The sequence below is a fragment of the Erinaceus europaeus genome, chromosome 2, assembly GCF_950295315.1.
Source record: "Erinaceus europaeus chromosome 2, mEriEur2.1, whole genome shotgun sequence".
NCBI lineage: Eukaryota > Metazoa > Chordata > Mammalia > Eulipotyphla > Erinaceidae > Erinaceus > Erinaceus europaeus.
In genome coordinates, this window is record NC_080163.1 from 64,378,507 (window position 1) to 64,395,934 (window position 17,428).

Sequence of the window (17,428 nt, forward strand, 5' to 3'; positions counted from 1 at the left end):
TGAGTCTTCTCCCTTTTTTGTTTTGTGAGTATGGTTAAAGGTTTGTCGATTTTGTTCACTCTTTCAAAGAACCAACATTTACTTTCATTGATCTTTTCTGTGGTTTTCTTATTTTCAATGTTATTGATTTCTACCCTAGCTTTAGTGATTTCTGTCCTTCTGGTTGCTTTAGGGTTCCTTTGTTCTTCTTCTTCTTCTAGGTCTTTAAGATGTGCAATTAGGCTGTTTATTGGTGCTTTTTGTTGTTTCCTAATGTGTGCTTGTATGACTATGAACTTCCCTCTCAGTACTGCCTTAGATGTGTCCCAAATATTTTGATAGCTTGTGTCTTCATTTTCATTGAACTCTGGGAACATTTTGATTTCTTCCTTGATTTCCTCTTTGACCCAGTAGTTGTTAAGGAGTGTACTGTCAAGCTTCCACATTTTGGGACTCTTACTAATCTTTTGTTGATTGTTAAGTGTTAGTTTAATTTCACTGTGGTCTGAGAAGATGCTTGGGATAATTTCAATGCTCTTGAATTTGCTGATGCTGTCTTTGTGGCCTAGCATATGGTCTTTCCTTGAGAATGATGCATGTGGACTTGAGTAGAATGTGTATTCCAGTCTTGGGGTGAATGACTCTGAAAATGTCCAATAGTTATGGTTTATCTATCTCCTCACTTACCTCCCCCTATGTCTTTACTGATTTTCTGCCTGGATGATCTGTCAAGTTGAGAGAGTGGGGTGTTGAATTCACCTACTACGGCTGTGTTGCTGTTAATATATTGTTGTAGCTCTTTCAGTAGATGTTTGATGTATTTAGATGGCTTCTCAATGGGTGCATAGATGTTAATAATTGTTAAGTCTTCTTGATTGACTTTACGTGATGTCCATTCCATTGTTAAGTCCTCTTGATCTGACATTAAGTGGTGTCCATTCCTATCTTTTTTAATTTTATTTATTTTAAAGTCTATCATGACAGATATGAGAATAGCTGTTCCTACCCTTTTTTGTGGGCCATTCTTTTGTATGATATTTTTCCATCCTTTCACTTTGAGTCTGTGTTTGTCTTGTTGAGTTAGGTGGGTTTCCTATAGACAGCATATTGATGAGTTGTGTTCTGATCCATCTTCCTGCTCTGTGTCTTTTAATAGGTGAATTCAGGCCATTGACATTTATTGATATCAAAGATTGAAGATATTTTAACGTCATTCTTGTAGAGTTTTAGAGTATTCTGTTAGATGGCATATTTATGGTGGTCTGACTGTTTATAGGAGACCTTCCAGAACTTCTTTCAGGGCAGGCTTGGTGATAGTTGATTCTTTCAACTGTTGCTTGTCTGAGAAGGTTTTGATGCCTCCATCTAGTCTGAATGACAGTCTAGCAGGATACAGTAGTCTTGGTTGTAAGCCTTTCTCATATCTTGCCACTTTCTTCGGGCCTGTGTTTTTGTGAAGAAGTCTGCTGCTAATCTTATGGGTTTTCCTCTGTAGGTGACTCTTTGTTTTTCTCTTGAAGCCTTCAGGATCCTTTCTTTATCTTTATTCCTTTCTATTCTAAATATGATGTGTCTTGGTGTCTTTAAGTCTGGGCTAATTCTGTTTGGTACTCTCTGGGCTTTTTGAAACTTTATGTCTTTGAAGTTATCTAGACTTGAGAAGTTTTCAGCTACTATGGCCTGAAGAATGCTTTCTTCCTCTCCCTCTCTTTCTTCCTCTGGTAAGCCAATAATGCATATATTGTTTCTTTTGAAGTCATTCCATAGTCTCTGTTATTGTTTTCAGTATCTCTTAAACATTTTTGAGATCTCTTACTTCTTTTTTAGTTGTCTCTAATTCGTCCTTGATCTTGCTAATTCTATATTCAGCCTCATTTATTCTATTATCTCTCCCCTCTACTGTTTTCTGGAGTTCATCTATTTTGTTACCCTGTTATGATACTGTTTTAGCTTGTTCAGCTAGTTGTGTTCTTAGCTCAGCTATTTCAGCTTTCTGTTCTCTAATAACCTTAAGATAACTAGTGTTTTCTTCCAGAGTCTCATTTGTTGTTTCTGCATTTCTTATGACAATTCTTTCAAACTCTTTACTCACTCCTGTGATTATTTCCTTAACTAGTGTTTGGATGTTGATCTTATTATTTTGTGTTTCACCCTTTGGGGGGCTTTTAGCTGGACTCTTGTCCTGGTTCATTTCTCCAATATTTCTACTTGTTGGTTTAACCATTTTATATATTATACTATCAAGTCCCTCTCTCAGTACTTTTCAAATTACTGATCTCTATTGCCTGGATTGATTTTGTGTCTAAGTAAGGTAATGGGTTCACAGTGATGGAAGTTAACAGTTATTTCAATAGTATTTTAATCCCTGATTTGGAGCTCAGTGCCTTAGAAGCCTCTTTTTTCCTTTTTCTTCCCTGTAGGCTATGGGAGACTGAGGGCTTTTAAACTATAAGTAGGCTTCTTAGCTTAATCACTGACTCCTGATCAAGAGATAAAGCAGGGTGTGGCAGAGATAATCCAGTGGTTATGCAAAGAAACTTTCACAGCCCCACTGCTATGCCACTCCGAGGTATAGATCTTCTCCTGAGTTTCCTGGTTACTTCTCTGACCCCTGGTGTCAGCACAGGGCCTCCCTGCCACTGCTCCAGACTCTGAGGGCAGTAGCAATGGAGTCTCAGAGTTGCACTTGGTGTGTCCCAGGGGAGTTCTCTCCTCTCCTTGTTGGTGAAACAGACTGGAGGTGGTGCTTCAACTGATAAACTGCCAGACTGTTACCATCCATGCAATCTCTCCCTAGCCTCCTCTCTGTTCACCAGCCACAGGTGTTTGCACTCACCAATAATCTGGTGGATTCCTGAAGTCGTTCTAGTCCTGTCCTGTTTCACTGCTATTCTTTTTATAAGCAAGGCCTTCATATATGTTTGGTGTTTCAGAATTAACCGCATAACTATTTAATTGTCCCGATATCCTACTTTTTACATTTTACATTTTTTTCAATTGCCTGATGTGCTAGGAAATATATTCTAATATTTTGTATTAAAGCTAACTTGCATATCTTGGTAAATTATAGGAACATACAATGTGGAAAACTTACCTGTATATACACTAAAAGCAGAATACTTGAACTTAAGAATGCAAAAGTTATTTACACCAACGTAGATGGGAAAATCTGTGTTTCAGTGCATTATGCAGATGCAGTAGACAGTACATTTGTAAAAGAAGGAACTAGTTGTGGTAATAAGAAGGTGAGTAGAAAATTATTTCCAAATAATGTATTAGTACTTGTAGTTTTTAAATGCATATTTAATATAGTCCCCATAATATAATTGCAATTAAATTTTTACAATAGAAAATTATGAAAACATTCAAATATATATTTTCTTTATCTTTGCATAGCTGATAGCACCATATATATTTAATTGGCTAATAAGTCTTTTCTTCACAAAGTTATATGTATTTACTAAATTAAGTATCTTGGGATGGGCTTGCAGAGTAGCTCACCTGATAGTACACCTGACTTGTTCTATGTGGACCCAGGTTAGAGACCCCAGAATGACATGAGTGTATGAATTTGGGATGAGAGGGCTTCATTGTTGTGGTTCTTTTACTTTCTGCCTGTCTTTGTTTATCTGAGAATCTATCTACCTATTTTTTTATTACTTCTTTTTTTATTTTTATATTAAAGAATTACATTTGACAAGGGGTTGAATCCACACCATTCCCACAACCAGAGTTCAGAATCTTCACTCTCCCCCCTGAAATCCACCACAGTTCCCCCAAAGTTGTAGACATGGGGCAACCCTCTTCTCTACAACCATCTGTCCACATTTAGACATAGTTGTCCCTTCTTTTACTGATTCAATCCTCTCTTCCATTCTAAGCCACTCATGACATAGTAACTACCTCCATATGTCCCTCTTCTATTCCTTCTCTCTCTCTGGCTTCTGATGGAGCTGGAATTCAGAGCCCTGTCATCTTCTGTTGTTTTCACAGGGCTAGGTTGTTTTTGCCGGGCTGGCTTCACGGGCGCGTAACAGACGACCAGGGACTGATGGTTGAGCTGTAGGCAGTATCTCTTTATTCATGCAGGACACAGCACAATCTAAGATGAGCTAAGCTAAACTCAAGTACCCTAAAACTCACAATGCTGTCTTTATATATACTTGCCAAGTAGGGTGGAAACAGGATGTGACATAGAGAGGGTGGAGAGAAAAGTGACTGGTGAAAATCAGAGTGTGACAAGGAGGGGGTGGAGCAGGCAAGAATCCTGTCACTGAACCACCAATGCCCTGGAGGGAGGGTGGTACTTGTTAACAGTGGTTATGTAAATAGAATGAAGTGGTTATATAAATAGAATAGTGTTAAGCAGGGGGGATTTAAACCAAATGAAACAGAAGGGGTCTCATGCATACCAACAATCTTCATCCTATCAATTCTCCCCCTCTGGAAGTATGGATCAAAGTTGTTTTGGAGGAGCAGAAGGTAGGAGTTCTGGTTTCTGTAGCTGCTTCTCCACTGAGCATGGGCATTGACAGGTAAACCCATATACCCAGCCTGTTTCTATCTTTCTGTAGTGGATCAGAGATCTAGAGATTCAAGGGTCCAGGACACACTGGTGAGGTTGTCTGACCAGAGAAGTTGAGATGGAGTCATGCTACCATTTGTAACTTGGTGAACTTGTTGTCTGGAAAGTGGCATGACTTAATTTGAGAGAAAATGGTTAATGAACAGGAACTAAAGAGGAGGATTAGAGCAGATGAGATTAGGGATTTTAGGGTAGAAGAAAGCTAGGAAAACCATTTTAGGCATGTTCCTGGGGACATACAACTATAGTAGTTTTGCTTGAGTTTGGTAGCTAGTCTGAAGTTAAATATGAAGTTAGATAAGAATATTTTCGGAGAAAATGTTGTCAAAGTAGTGAAAAGGGATAGAGAGTTGAATTAGGTCAGGGAGTAGCTCCAATTATGGTAAAAAAAAAATGTGGCTAAAATTAACTATTTACCTCCATCCACCTGCTCCAGGGCATATATACATAGTTCATGGTCACACCTGAGGAACACTGCAGGCTGCACTCATTTCAGGACCAGTCTTTTTTGAGTGACAGGGCAGGATACCCCCAACATCCCTTCAGAGACTGGGGCTATCCCTGCTGTCATTGCTTTATGGTAGAGCCAAGATCCTGGGACGACCGACAAGACGCTATTCATTATGAAAAAGACCAGTGGTCTATCTACCTAATTTCTATATATTTTTTATATGACAGAGAGAAATTGAGGAGATAGAGAGAAAGAAAGAAAGATAGACAGCTGAAAACCTGTTTCATCACCAGTGAAGCATCCCCCTTAAGGGAGGTAGTAGGGACTTGAACCTGGGTCCTTGCTCATATGAACATGTGTGTTTAACAGAGTATGACACTGCTATCACCCTTCACTCTATTTATCTATCTTTAAAAGTTGGCCTGAAGTAGCAAAATTTTGTATGTGTGAGATACTAGGATACTGTCAACTAGGATACTAGTTTTTTGCCTGAGACTGACAGCTAATATGCTGTTGGTCCCAGGTTATTGTCTGGGGAGATGGTGTCATAGCTGGTTATTTCTTTTTAAAATATACTTTTTATTAATTTCTATATTACTTGGATTCCAGTGGCACAGCAAAAACAAAAATATGATTACATCAAAATTGAGTGTCTAGGGAGTTGGGCTGTAGCGCAGCGGGTTAAGCGCAGGTGGCGCAAAGCACAAGGACTGGAATAAGGATCCCGGTTTGAACCCCGGCTCCCCACCTGCAGGGGAGTCGCTTCACAGGCGGTGAAGCAGGTCTGCAGGTGTCTATCTTTCTCTCCTCCTCTCTGTCTTCCCCTTCTCTCTCCATTTCTCTCTGTCCTACCCAATAACGACGACAACAACAATAATAACTACAACAATAAAACAACAAGGGCAACAAAAGGGAATAAATAAATAAAATAAAATATTTTAAAAAAATTGAGTGTCTAGTACATAGTGAAAAGACATATCTTTAAATACAAAGGCAGTATTCTGGACTAGAGAAAATATTTGCAAATCATACCTTTACTAAAAGTTTAACATTTAAAGCTTACAAATACCTCACACAAACCAACAAGAATCCAAGAAAAAACCCAAATATTAAAAATGGGATGTGAATATTCTCTAATGAAGATAGTCAAAAAGTAAAAAAAAAAAAAAAAAAAACTATTTTTCTGTCACTTTATTTTAGGAGACTAAAAATGAGAACTCTAATCAGATATTACTTCACATCTGTTAGAGTGCCATTAAAAATACAAGACACAAATGCCAGTAATGATGTAGCATACATTCTTTATTATTATTATTATTTATTTATTTATTTTACCAGAGCACTGCTCATCTCTGGCTTATAGTGGTACTGGGGATTGAACCTTGGATTTCAGAGTCTCAGGTATTAAAGTCATTTGTATAATTATTAGGCTAAGTTTCCAGCCAGCATCCCTCATACATTAAGAGCAGAAATGGGTAACAACAGGTAGGGCCTGGAGACGGTGCATCTGGTAGACTACACATATGAAAACATGTAAGAATCCTGGCTAAAGCATTAGGTCCAAATGCAGGAAGGATATTTCACAAGTGGTAAAGCAGTACTGCAGTTGCCTTTCTTTCTTTCAAGACTTATAAGCATGCATGCCAAGGTTTTATCCCAGGCACCGTAGCCCTGTCTCTCTATGTCAACTTAAATTTTTAAGAATCTTAGAAGCAGAAAACAAATTGCAGTGTGAAAAAGAGGGGTGGGTCAAATGATAAGGGGTTTTTTTGTTGTTGTTATTTAATTTTTTTAATAAACACCATTCCCACCACCAAAAGACTGTGTACCATCCCAACCACTACCACCACCACCACCCCTCCGCCATGGCAGGAAGCCCAATTTTTTAACCTAATTACCTTGATGGTGAACACAGTGTAAAGTATACCGTGTCAAAGTAGAATCATTCTCTTCTGAAACTCATACTTGTGTATCCCACTTTTACCTTAGTAATAATTGCTAATAAAAGTAAATATACAACAGAAGCAAACAAAAATTGAACAATGTACTCCAAATCCTACAAAGTCGCATAGAATTGAAATTACAGGAAAGTGTAAAGTAAAAGCAGTGTGGACTACTGTTTTTTTCTTTACGTTGTCTGTACTCCATATTTGTGCCTTAGGGAAAATTAATTTTTCAAGTACATGGTAAAGAATGCAGATGATCTAATGGATACATATCCAAGGAAGAAATTGTAAAACAGTGATCAAGCTTTCCACAGTTTGCAGCAAAAACATAGGATGTTTACACACCAGTACTGCAGTCAGGAGATTGACAATACAGGGGGTGGCTGGTATAGCAAATTTCAAAGCTGATAGTGCATCATCTTTCAATTTGGATATTTGTTGCCAATGAACAGCAAAGCAGTGAAGAAGCTATTATTCATGTTCCTGATGGCCACTCTCAAATATGGCCACAAACATCATGATGAACTCTAACAAAATCAGATTTCTGCAAATTTTTATTTGATTTAATGAAAATAAATCCCAGTAGACCAATAACTGAAGAGCAACTATTCCTTTTTTCTTGCTTTGATGAAGTTCTTAGATATTATTTCATTAAACTATATTTCTGCCATTTTCTCTCTCCTTCTTGGACATCCATAATATGAGAATCTCTGCTCCATAATTTTTTTTTTTTGGGGAATTTTTACTTCTCTTTTGTGGATAGTTTTCTCTGCCTAATCTTTGGATTTATTGATTAGATATTTGGCTTCCACAAGCATTATGTTAAGTCCTTCTATATTGTTTTTTAGGACAGCTACTTTACCCTTTAGCTCTAATCTCTGGTACTCTGAGGTTCCCACCCTTAATAATTCTCAGAAGTTCCATAATATCTTTCAAATGTAGACTCAATTTAAATGTCCTTGTAGATGTACATGCCTTGTCCTTTATTACTATTTTAATGAAGTTCCATTTCACATCAGCATTGACAAATACTGTCCTCTGGGGCTGCTAAAATAGCTCACTTGGATAGTGTGCTGCTCTGCCATGTGCACAACCCAGGTTCAGATTTGGCCCCCACTGCACTGAAGGAAACTTGGTAGTTGTGGTCTCTGGTCTCAAGGTCTCCCTCTGTCTATCTCTGTCTCTCTCTTTCTTTCCTGTATTTACATATATATAAGGTCTTCCAGGAACCAGGTCAAATACACAAGCTACCACTTACAGGGGTCTGAGTTCAAGCCCTGGCTCCCCACTTGCAGGGCATAAGTGTCTCAAACAGTGAAACAGTGCTGTGGGGGTCTCACCCTCCTAACCTTGTCCTCCACTCTCAATTTCTCTATGTCTCATCAAGGAGAAAAAGATTTTTAAAGAGGTGGGTGGATAACTATCAGAAGTGGTGGATTCATCATATGGACATCAAGTCCCAGCTGATGGCAATGAAAAAAATAACTTATTGTTTCATATATTAGATAAATCCCCCTGTTTTTTAAACTTTCATTCAAGTATTATTTCATTGTAACAATAAATATACATTTATCTTTTATTTATTTGTATCACATGTGAGGCTCCTACCCTCCTATAAGCAGAGAAGATGATTAATCTCAAGTTTCATGTTCTCTGACCAGAAGATTCACACCCATCCATTCCTGAAAACAGAGAACAGTTATTACCAGTATATTAACATTTCTTGTTAAACAAATGTCTACCAGGTCAGCATAATATAGACTAGCTTGAATTAAATGTCAAATACACAAACACTTCAGTTAACTTATTTCCTGTCTAGGTTTGCAAGAATCAAGAATGTGTGGAATCCTCATACTTGAATTATAACTGTCCTGAAAACAAGTGCAACACTCATGGTGTAAGTACTGGTGCTAAGAGGCTAGAATGTAAATCACAGAAGAAGATCCTAGCAAAAGTATACATACATGCACCCTCACTACCCCATAAACCATAAGAGAATATAAGACTTCCCTTATTTTAAATTCTCCCTGAGCACAAATAGTTAACAGTATTTGTGCTCTAAGGCTATGCTTATTCTATTTTCAGGTATGCAATGAGTTAGGGAACTGTCACTGTGATTCAACATATTTGCCACCAGACTGTACACAATCAGTCAGTTTTTGGCCTGGTGGGAGTATTGACAGTGGCAATCATTCACCTAATAAAGTCTCACCCACTAGTAAGTATGAGTAATCAGTTGAATTATAGTTAATGTATGATTTAAATTTATTAAATATAAGTATGCTATTTTAATAATAAAATGAACCATATAACTGATTTGTATACTTAATCAAATGACTGGATTTGGTGTATTATAAGAAAGTATAAGATTCTGGGGGAAATAGAGTTTTCTGGTCCACCACAGAGAGGTAGTGGTGAGGACATAGATCTTCGGTTGTGGGAGTGGTATGAAACTATATTCTTATTATGTCCTCATTATCATTGTATAATCTATTATTAATTCAATATGTCAGGGGGAAAAATAGATTGAATATTTCAAGTTAACTGCCTAGAATTCAATTCTGAGTATATATGCCTTTAAGCATTTAATGTTTCTGGTTTGTAAACTGAACTCTGATACTGGACTTAAACTGCTGAAGCATTTGTAAAAACAACTATTTTTATAAGTTAGGTTGCCTACAACCTCAGAACAGATAGATCAGAATCATTTGTTCCTGTCAATATCTAAGATTAAATGACACAAAGCATGGTAAGGCCAAGTATAGTACAGTAAATCCTAACCATGGGATATTAAAAGAAAAACAAACTCCCACCTATTCTAATAATGGTAATCAGTGCTTTAATAGTTGAGAGAATACCAGGGTAAGGAGAGAGCTACAAAAAAAGGAAAAGAGCAAGAGACTAGTTCTTTTAATGGTGGCCTCTTTGGCCACTACCAGGTCACCCCATAACCTAGGGCCCAAGTCAGAAAATATTGATAAGACCATAAAATAAGAGGAATACAGTTACACACAATTCCCACCACCAGAATTCTGTATCCTATTGATATCCTATCCCTTGATAGCTTTCCTATTCTTTATCCCTCTGGGAGTATGGACCCAGGTTCATTATGGGGTGCCGAAGGTGGAAGGTCTGTCTTCTGTAATTGCTTACCTGCTAAATAAAGGTGTTGACAGGTCAATCAATACTCACTGCCTTAGACAGGAATTTTTAAAATGACAATGTGGTAGACAATAATTACTTAGATAAGGGACATCATTAAAATTCTATTGTATTGCAGTATTTTTTTTTACTAAAAGTATAGAGATTTGAGAGAAAAACCTCAGTTCTATAAGAGATTCTGGTTAAATTCTTTTTTTTTATTTAAGAAAGGATAATTAACAAAACCATAGGGTAGGAGGGGTACAATTCCATACAATTCCCACCACCCAATCTCCATATCCCACCCCCTCCCCTGATAGCTTTCCCATTCTCTAGCCCTCTGGGAGCATGGACCCAGGGTCATTGTGGGTTGCAGAAGGTAGAAGGTCTGGCTTCTGTAATTGCTTCCCTGCTGAACATGGACATTGACTGGTCGGTCCATACTCCCAGTTTGCCTCTCTCCCTAGTAGAATGGGTCTCTGGGGAAGCGGAGCTCCAGGACACATTGGTGGGGTCTTCAGTCCAGGGAAGCCTGGCCGGCATCCTGATGACATCTGGAACCTGGTGGCTGAAAAGAGTTAACATACAAAGCCAAAAAAATTGTTGAGCAATCATGGACCCAAAGCTTGGAATAGTGGAGAGGAAGTGTTGGGGGGTACTCACTGCAAACTCTAGTGTACTTCTGCTTTCAGGTATATATTTTGCAGTAGTTTACGGATACGTGTGAACATATGCTCTCTCTCACAGAAACTGGTGTATATCTAGGTTTTGGGACTTTGTTAGAAAGTGAACCACCTGAGATGGAATTAGAGTATACTATGAAAGGAAAGGTCTCACCTGAGTAATGAAGCTGAAGGGTTGTCATTCCACACGTGAAGTCTCTGGACACAGTCTGAGCTGAAGCATGTTGAGGTGGCAATCGTTGCGTTGGTTAGGTTGTGATCGGCAGATGCAATATTATTTGATATGGATTGGGAGAGGCATAAGGGAAAGTGGGCCCTATCCAATGCTTCCAGGAATGGGGGAAGTAGAGGCTCTATAGTGGAGAAGTGAGGTTCCTGCTGTCTTAGGGTTCAAAAAGACAATCGATACTTAATGTTATCATCACATTATTTGGTAACTGGGTTAACTTTGAAAAGTCCTTTTGTTAGGGTTTATTGTACAGTACCCAGTATCTTGTATATAGCTGTACTATTGGTTGCTTCTGATCTACTTGATCTAGGCTTTTGAGAGAGTCTGCATATCAATTACACAGCCTATATATTGAAAAGATTCAGTTTGTGTTTTGGAAAACTTTGAGACATACAATTAATTTTCCCCCTCTCGTATTAATTAGTGATTTATATGACTACATTTTACTAGGAGTGCACATATACACCATTCCCACCCCCAAAAGACTATGACCCATCCCTCCCACCCACTCCCACCCCCCACCTTCTCTGACCCATCTTGGACAGAGCTAGAAGGAATTATGTTAAGTGAGCTAAGTCAGAAAGATAATGATGAGTATGGGATGATCCCACTCATCAACAGAAGTTGAGTAAGAAGATCTGAAATGGAAACTAAAAGCAGGACCTGACCAAATTGTAAGTAGGGCACCAAAGTAAAAACCCTGTGGTAAGGGGTAGACATGCAGCTTAAATTCTTATATTTTATATTATCAACCAGTTGTTTTTTTAAGGTTACCAAAAATATGCTCACAATACAAAAACAAGGAATAGGTCAGTCGATTTGTGTAAGAGTTGCAAAATGTTTTGAATACTTAAGCTGTCAGTTTCTCCACATGAAAACATGTCAATTAAATAGTTTGAAGTTTTTGTTCTAAAATGCATAGGAAAATACAGGAAATGTTTGCTATATTCCTGGCAAGTGCTTTCAAATAACTTTTTCCCCCCCCTAGGTAAAAGCTTCATTGAAAATATTTACCGCTCCAAACCTACCAGATGGCCATTTTTCTTACTCATTCCATTTTTTATTGTTATATGTGTACTAATTGCTAATTTGGCGAGAGTATTTTACCAAAGAAAAAGATGGAAAACTGAGGAATATTCAAGCGATGAGTATATGATTTTAAAACATGTTACTTTTAAAATATTGTTCATATACAAAGTAAATATGAATAATAACAGCATGGCAGTGTAACTGTTAGTAATTCACCTTTAATTTTGTTCATATTTGGAAATTCAGTACATAATATTATGATGACTAATAACTAGTAAATATATATAGTACTATATATATATAGTGCTCTCTCACTCTCTCACTCTCTTGATTTCTCTCTTCCTCTCATAAAAAAGAAAAAAAAACTGACTGGTATAGTAAAATCATGTATGTGTGAAGCCACTATGTCACATCAAAATAACTATTAGGCAATAGCCATAGCTAACCTGCAGAGATAATATAAAACAAATTTTTATCTAAAATGTTAGAAAATCTGAAAAATGGTTCATTCACAAATTCAAATGATTAAAATTGACTTTTCAAGGAAATTGTTATAAAATCATCTCTATCTTTGAGCTTACAGCTCAATTTTACTCGATATTATTTATTAATCAAAAGCAATAAGGAAATAAGAAATAAAGAGGCAGATAATTTATGGAGGTATTTTGAAGAGTAAGTCTACAATTCCTAAATTGCATGCTTCATACAAAATAGCATAATTCAGTTATACTAAGAATGTTTTCCTTTTTTTTTTGTAAGAATCATAATATTTAACATCAATTGTCTTTTAGGGTAAAAAGTAAAATTAGAATAAGTTAATATAAAATGAATGATAAAATGTTTAAAGCTAATAATGATTATGAAAATGATCTGAATTCATGTTGAGATAGACATATTACTGTGAAAATTTTTATGTTAGTCTTGTTAGTCTTGCCTAACAGTTAGGAGATATTTTCATGGTCACATATTCTCAAACTGTGACAGCTAGCAGGTTTCATCTTGGAAGTCAGAACTGCTTCAATACCTACAGGTAGTACTGAGCTGCATAGAACAATCTTGAAAATAGTGCTATTTTAGTAACAATATTTGTGTTTGAATGTGTAGGCAACTTGAAAGTGAGAGTGAATCCAAAGATTAACCTAAAAAATGGGGAGTACCTGAGTCACTTCCTACCATAGTAAGTGTGCAATATAGTCTTACTTTTACTTTATTGGCATGGTTAATGGAATACAGCACAGTTGTTGACACATGAATATGAAATATTTTAATATTTAGAGGGAGAGACGGAGAAATAAAGAAAATTTAATGCATTTGATAAATATAAACAATTTAAGCTCATGTAGAGTAATTCTAATTATTCAATTGAATAAAAACTAAATGGAGATAATTTCAGTATTGCAAATTTTACCTTAGACATTTCAATTTTCAGTTAAAAATTTATCATAGCTATCTTTCTAACTCTTTCAATATGTTTACTGATTTAAGCATTTGCATATTACAGTGTTGATTACTGAAAATGTACATAATAAGATTCTTTATAATATTGGTAAAATTAGGGTGTGTTGAAAATTAGTCATACATTTTGTCACTTGATTGAATATGCTCCTGATTTTTTTCCCTTTGCTAATTTTTTTTTTCAGATTACCTTTAATGGGCAGGAAAAATGAAATAGAAGAATGCATGCATTGCCTGAATGCCTCAAATTAATCACCTACAGTTTATAATTTTATATAAGAAAATATAGGTGCATATATATTGTTACATATAATGTGCCATAATATAATGTAATACAGTATGTTCATGAATATAATTTATATGTACATAATGCATATTTATATACTCATGCATGGCATATTTTTATTTCTAAGTATACTGATTTTATTAGTAAGCACTAATCCTATTAATCACTACGCATGAGTTAAAAATGATATGTAAAGATTAAAGACCACTGTTCTATTTTAAATTGTTATAGCATGTTCTTATGTTATAGTCTGATGACCTGAACCAATCAAAAGATAGTGATCCCAAGGATATAAATATACCACCCTTGAAGCACCAGATTTGATTTGATCCTTAGATTAAAAAAAAAAAACTTTCATTCCTATGCTCTTTTCAAATATGTGATTTCAGTTATATTAAGGGATGTTATGAATGTATGTAGATATACATTCAAATGTACTAGAAAAATAAAGTGTGATATCCATGACATCACCATTCTTATTTTTGTTACTAGTAAAACAGTTGTGACTGCCTTCTATTACTATGCATTCGGTATTCCCTTTGACTTAACGTGACTACCTGACAGGGATTGGTGACTCTACTTCTACTTCTGAATAGTAGCCCAGTTTCCTCTTTTCTGATCTAGATTTATTACTCCAATCAATACCAAACTTTTTTTTTCACTTGTTGATTCTGAGTTACAAGGAGTCCAAGGTGGCATTCTTTAAGTTCAGGTCAATGAGTCTTGTATCTCCTGGTGAAAACATTCTTCCATCTGGGACCAAGATTTTTTAACCACAAGAAGTCAAAGTGGTGGGAGATATCAGTAATAGTAAATGGCACTCCTACGACTTCTGCCATTCGGTTCCTGGATCCATCAATCTTGTGTATGGGAGAAACAGCACCAGCACTGTATATTGGATACTTATTCAGAGCAGATAGTCTCCTGAAGAATTTTGTGCCAGTTATGAAAAATAATAAAGTACAAAATTAATATATATATGTATATATATATTTCTTGGGGGGGAAGATGAAGAAAGTATAGGGGCCAGAGGGTGGTGCACCTGTTTGAGCGCACATGTTGCAGTGTACAAGGTCCTGGGTTCAAGACCCTGGTCCCCACCTGCAGGGAGAAAGCTTTGCAGGTGGTGAAGCAGTGCTACAGTTATCTCTCTGTCTCTCTCCCTCTCGATTTCTGGCTGTCTGTAGCCAATAAAGAAAGATAATTTTTAAAAATATAAAAAATGAAAGAAAATGAAGAAATTTTGTAAACTAACTGAATATTCTGATAGTTTTATAATCAGTCAGAATTTTTTCCTTTCAAGCATAGCTCAGAGATGTATCAGGAGAAAATAAAGATTAAACTACGTTATGGAGAGAGGCAAAAAAAAAAAAAAGACTCTTAGAAAGGCAAGTAGGGTAAATAAAATGCACAGGAAATTTGAAGTGTAATTTAATCTATGTCTCAGAGAAAAAAAGAAAACTACTTCAGAGAGGAAGCAATAACAGAAGCTAGACATTTCAGCTTATGCATCCCTCATGACCTTGGGTCCATACTCCCATAGGGTTAAAGAATAGGAAAGCTATCGAGGGAGGGGATGGCATACAGAATTCTGGTGGTGGGAATTGTGTGGAGTTGTACCCCTCTTATCCTATGGTGTAGTCAATGTTTCTTTTTTATAAATAAAATTTTTATAAAGGATTATTATATAAAATAATGACTGCCAGAGCAGTATGATGAGTATGATGAACTCTCTAGAAAAGAAAGCAAACTTTCACATGGAAATAAAATGTTAACATAGTCTGAACATGTCATGAGAGGGCATGGGGAAACAGAAAAGGATAGAAAGAGTCAACTGTAGCAGTGCTTCACCACTTGTGAAGCTTCCTTTTTTAGAAGTAGATAGGAAGTTTAAACCTAGGTCCTTGTGCACTATATGTGTACTCAAGTGTTCAATCAGATGAGTGAGTGTGTGTGTGTGTGTGTATGTGTGTGTGTTTACACACATATATACACACACATGTGTATATATACACACACATATATGTAGGAGGTAATTGAAAAAATCACAGACAGTGGAATGTGACAGCAAGTTTAAATTTCATGGTAATATACCATAAGAAGAGAATTATAACATGCAAACACTATTGAAAATTACAAGCTAAATAGAGATTTCAAAAATAGTTATTATCATAAACTTAAAACAAAATACAAAAATGAAACCAAAAGAAAACAACACCAAAATTAAAATCTGAAGTGATCCAAGAAAAAAATGGATTTCATTCAAATTAAAACATTTGTGGTGCCAGGGGATAGTTCAATATATAAAGCACATACTTCACTGTGCATGAACCACAAAGTCCAATTCCCAGAAACATGTGTGAGCACCATGGACAGCACCAGGGGGAGCTATGTGGGTAAAACATTGGTATCTCACCATTCCTCTTTCTCCATTCTCCCTTATATAGAGTTTTTTTTTTAAAAAGTACCAGGCGGGCAGCCTAGTGTATTGTGCATGTGTGAGGCCCTCAATTCCCTCATAAGAAACATAGTTTTTTCTTATTTATTTAGAATATCTACAGAGAAATTAAAAGGGAAGAGAGAGGAAAAGGTGGCACACCTGGATGAGTTCACATGTTCCAGTGCACAAGGACCTGGGTTTGAGCCCCTGCTCTCCACCTGCAGGGGGAAAGATTTGCAAGAGGTGGAGCAGGGCTTTTGATGACTCTTTGTCTCTCCCCTTTTTTATTTCCCCCTTCCTCTTTTGCCTGTCTTTGTCCAATAAATAAAGATAACAAAAAAAAAAGAGGGAAAGAGAAACAGATGCCTACAGCCCTGCTTGATTACTTGTGAAGCATATGACCTGCAGACAAAGACTGGGGCCTCGAACTCAGGTTCTTGTGTATTGTAATATGTGTTCTCTATGAGATGCAGCAACTCTTGGTCCTAATAAGTAAATCGTGTGTTTGTATCAGACACTAAAAAAAGAAAGAAAGAAAGAAAGAAAGAAAGAAAGAAAGAAAGAAAGAAAGAAAGAAAATATATCCCATACAATGGGAGAATATCTTCAAATCATATCTCTGATGAGGTTCAAGTTCTCAAAAATATAGAGAGCTTTTATAACTCAACAATAACAAAATCCCAACCAATTAAAACGTATATATATATTTTTTTCAAAAAAGTATAATTTAAGACATGAAAAGATGTTCATAATTCATCACTACAGATATGCAAGTCAAAACCAAATGCAAAGGAAATTAATAATGATCACCAAAGATTTGAGCTTCATGAACTAAAATGAGGCAACAATATACCTTGATACCAAAAACAGACTGTGACATTGCAAGTGCTACTATCGAGTTGCCTAGCTTCTCGGGAGGGAGACAGACAACCAGGTACTCATGGCTGAGCTGGGAAGCAGTACCTCTTTATTCATGTGGAACGCAGCGCAATCTAAGCTAAACTATCTCTAATCACAATCCTGTTCAATACTCGCCAACTAGGGTGGAAACAGGATGTGACATAGAGAGGGTGGAGCAAAAAAAGACTGATGGAAATCAGGATGTACTAGGAGAGGGGGCAGAGCAAAAAGACATCATGAACCAGTGGGGATTAAACCCTGCAGGTAGGGTGGTGCTTAGTTAACAGTGGTTATGTAAATAGAA

The 17,428-nt window shown here is 36.5% G+C and overlaps 1 protein-coding gene and 1 long non-coding RNA gene across 4 annotated transcripts in view; both read left to right on the top strand.

Annotated features, from left to right (window-relative positions):
- Positions 1-13,189, top strand: part of ADAM2 (ADAM metallopeptidase domain 2) — a 68,701-nt gene extending 55,512 nt beyond the window's left edge. For all 3 annotated transcript variants that reach the window (XM_060182117.1, XM_060182124.1, XM_060182133.1), the window contains 5 exons: positions 3,050-3,224; positions 8,781-8,858; positions 9,047-9,179; positions 12,003-12,162; positions 13,148-13,189. In XM_060182117.1, coding sequence (XP_060038100.1) covers positions 3,050-3,224; positions 8,781-8,858; positions 9,047-9,179; positions 12,003-12,162; positions 13,148-13,181 — 580 coding nt within the window. In that variant the 3' untranslated portion in view covers positions 13,182-13,189. The remainder of the gene's footprint in view (positions 1-3,049; positions 3,225-8,780; positions 8,859-9,046; positions 9,180-12,002; positions 12,163-13,147) is intronic.
- A 1-nt stretch (position 13,190) lies between these two features.
- Positions 13,191-14,249, top strand: LOC132535587 (uncharacterized). Its single transcript, XR_009547356.1, has 2 exons — positions 13,191-13,220; positions 13,684-14,249. It is a non-coding gene; the product is annotated as an uncharacterized LOC132535587 (long non-coding RNA).
- Positions 14,250-17,428: the final 3,179 nt, after the last annotated feature.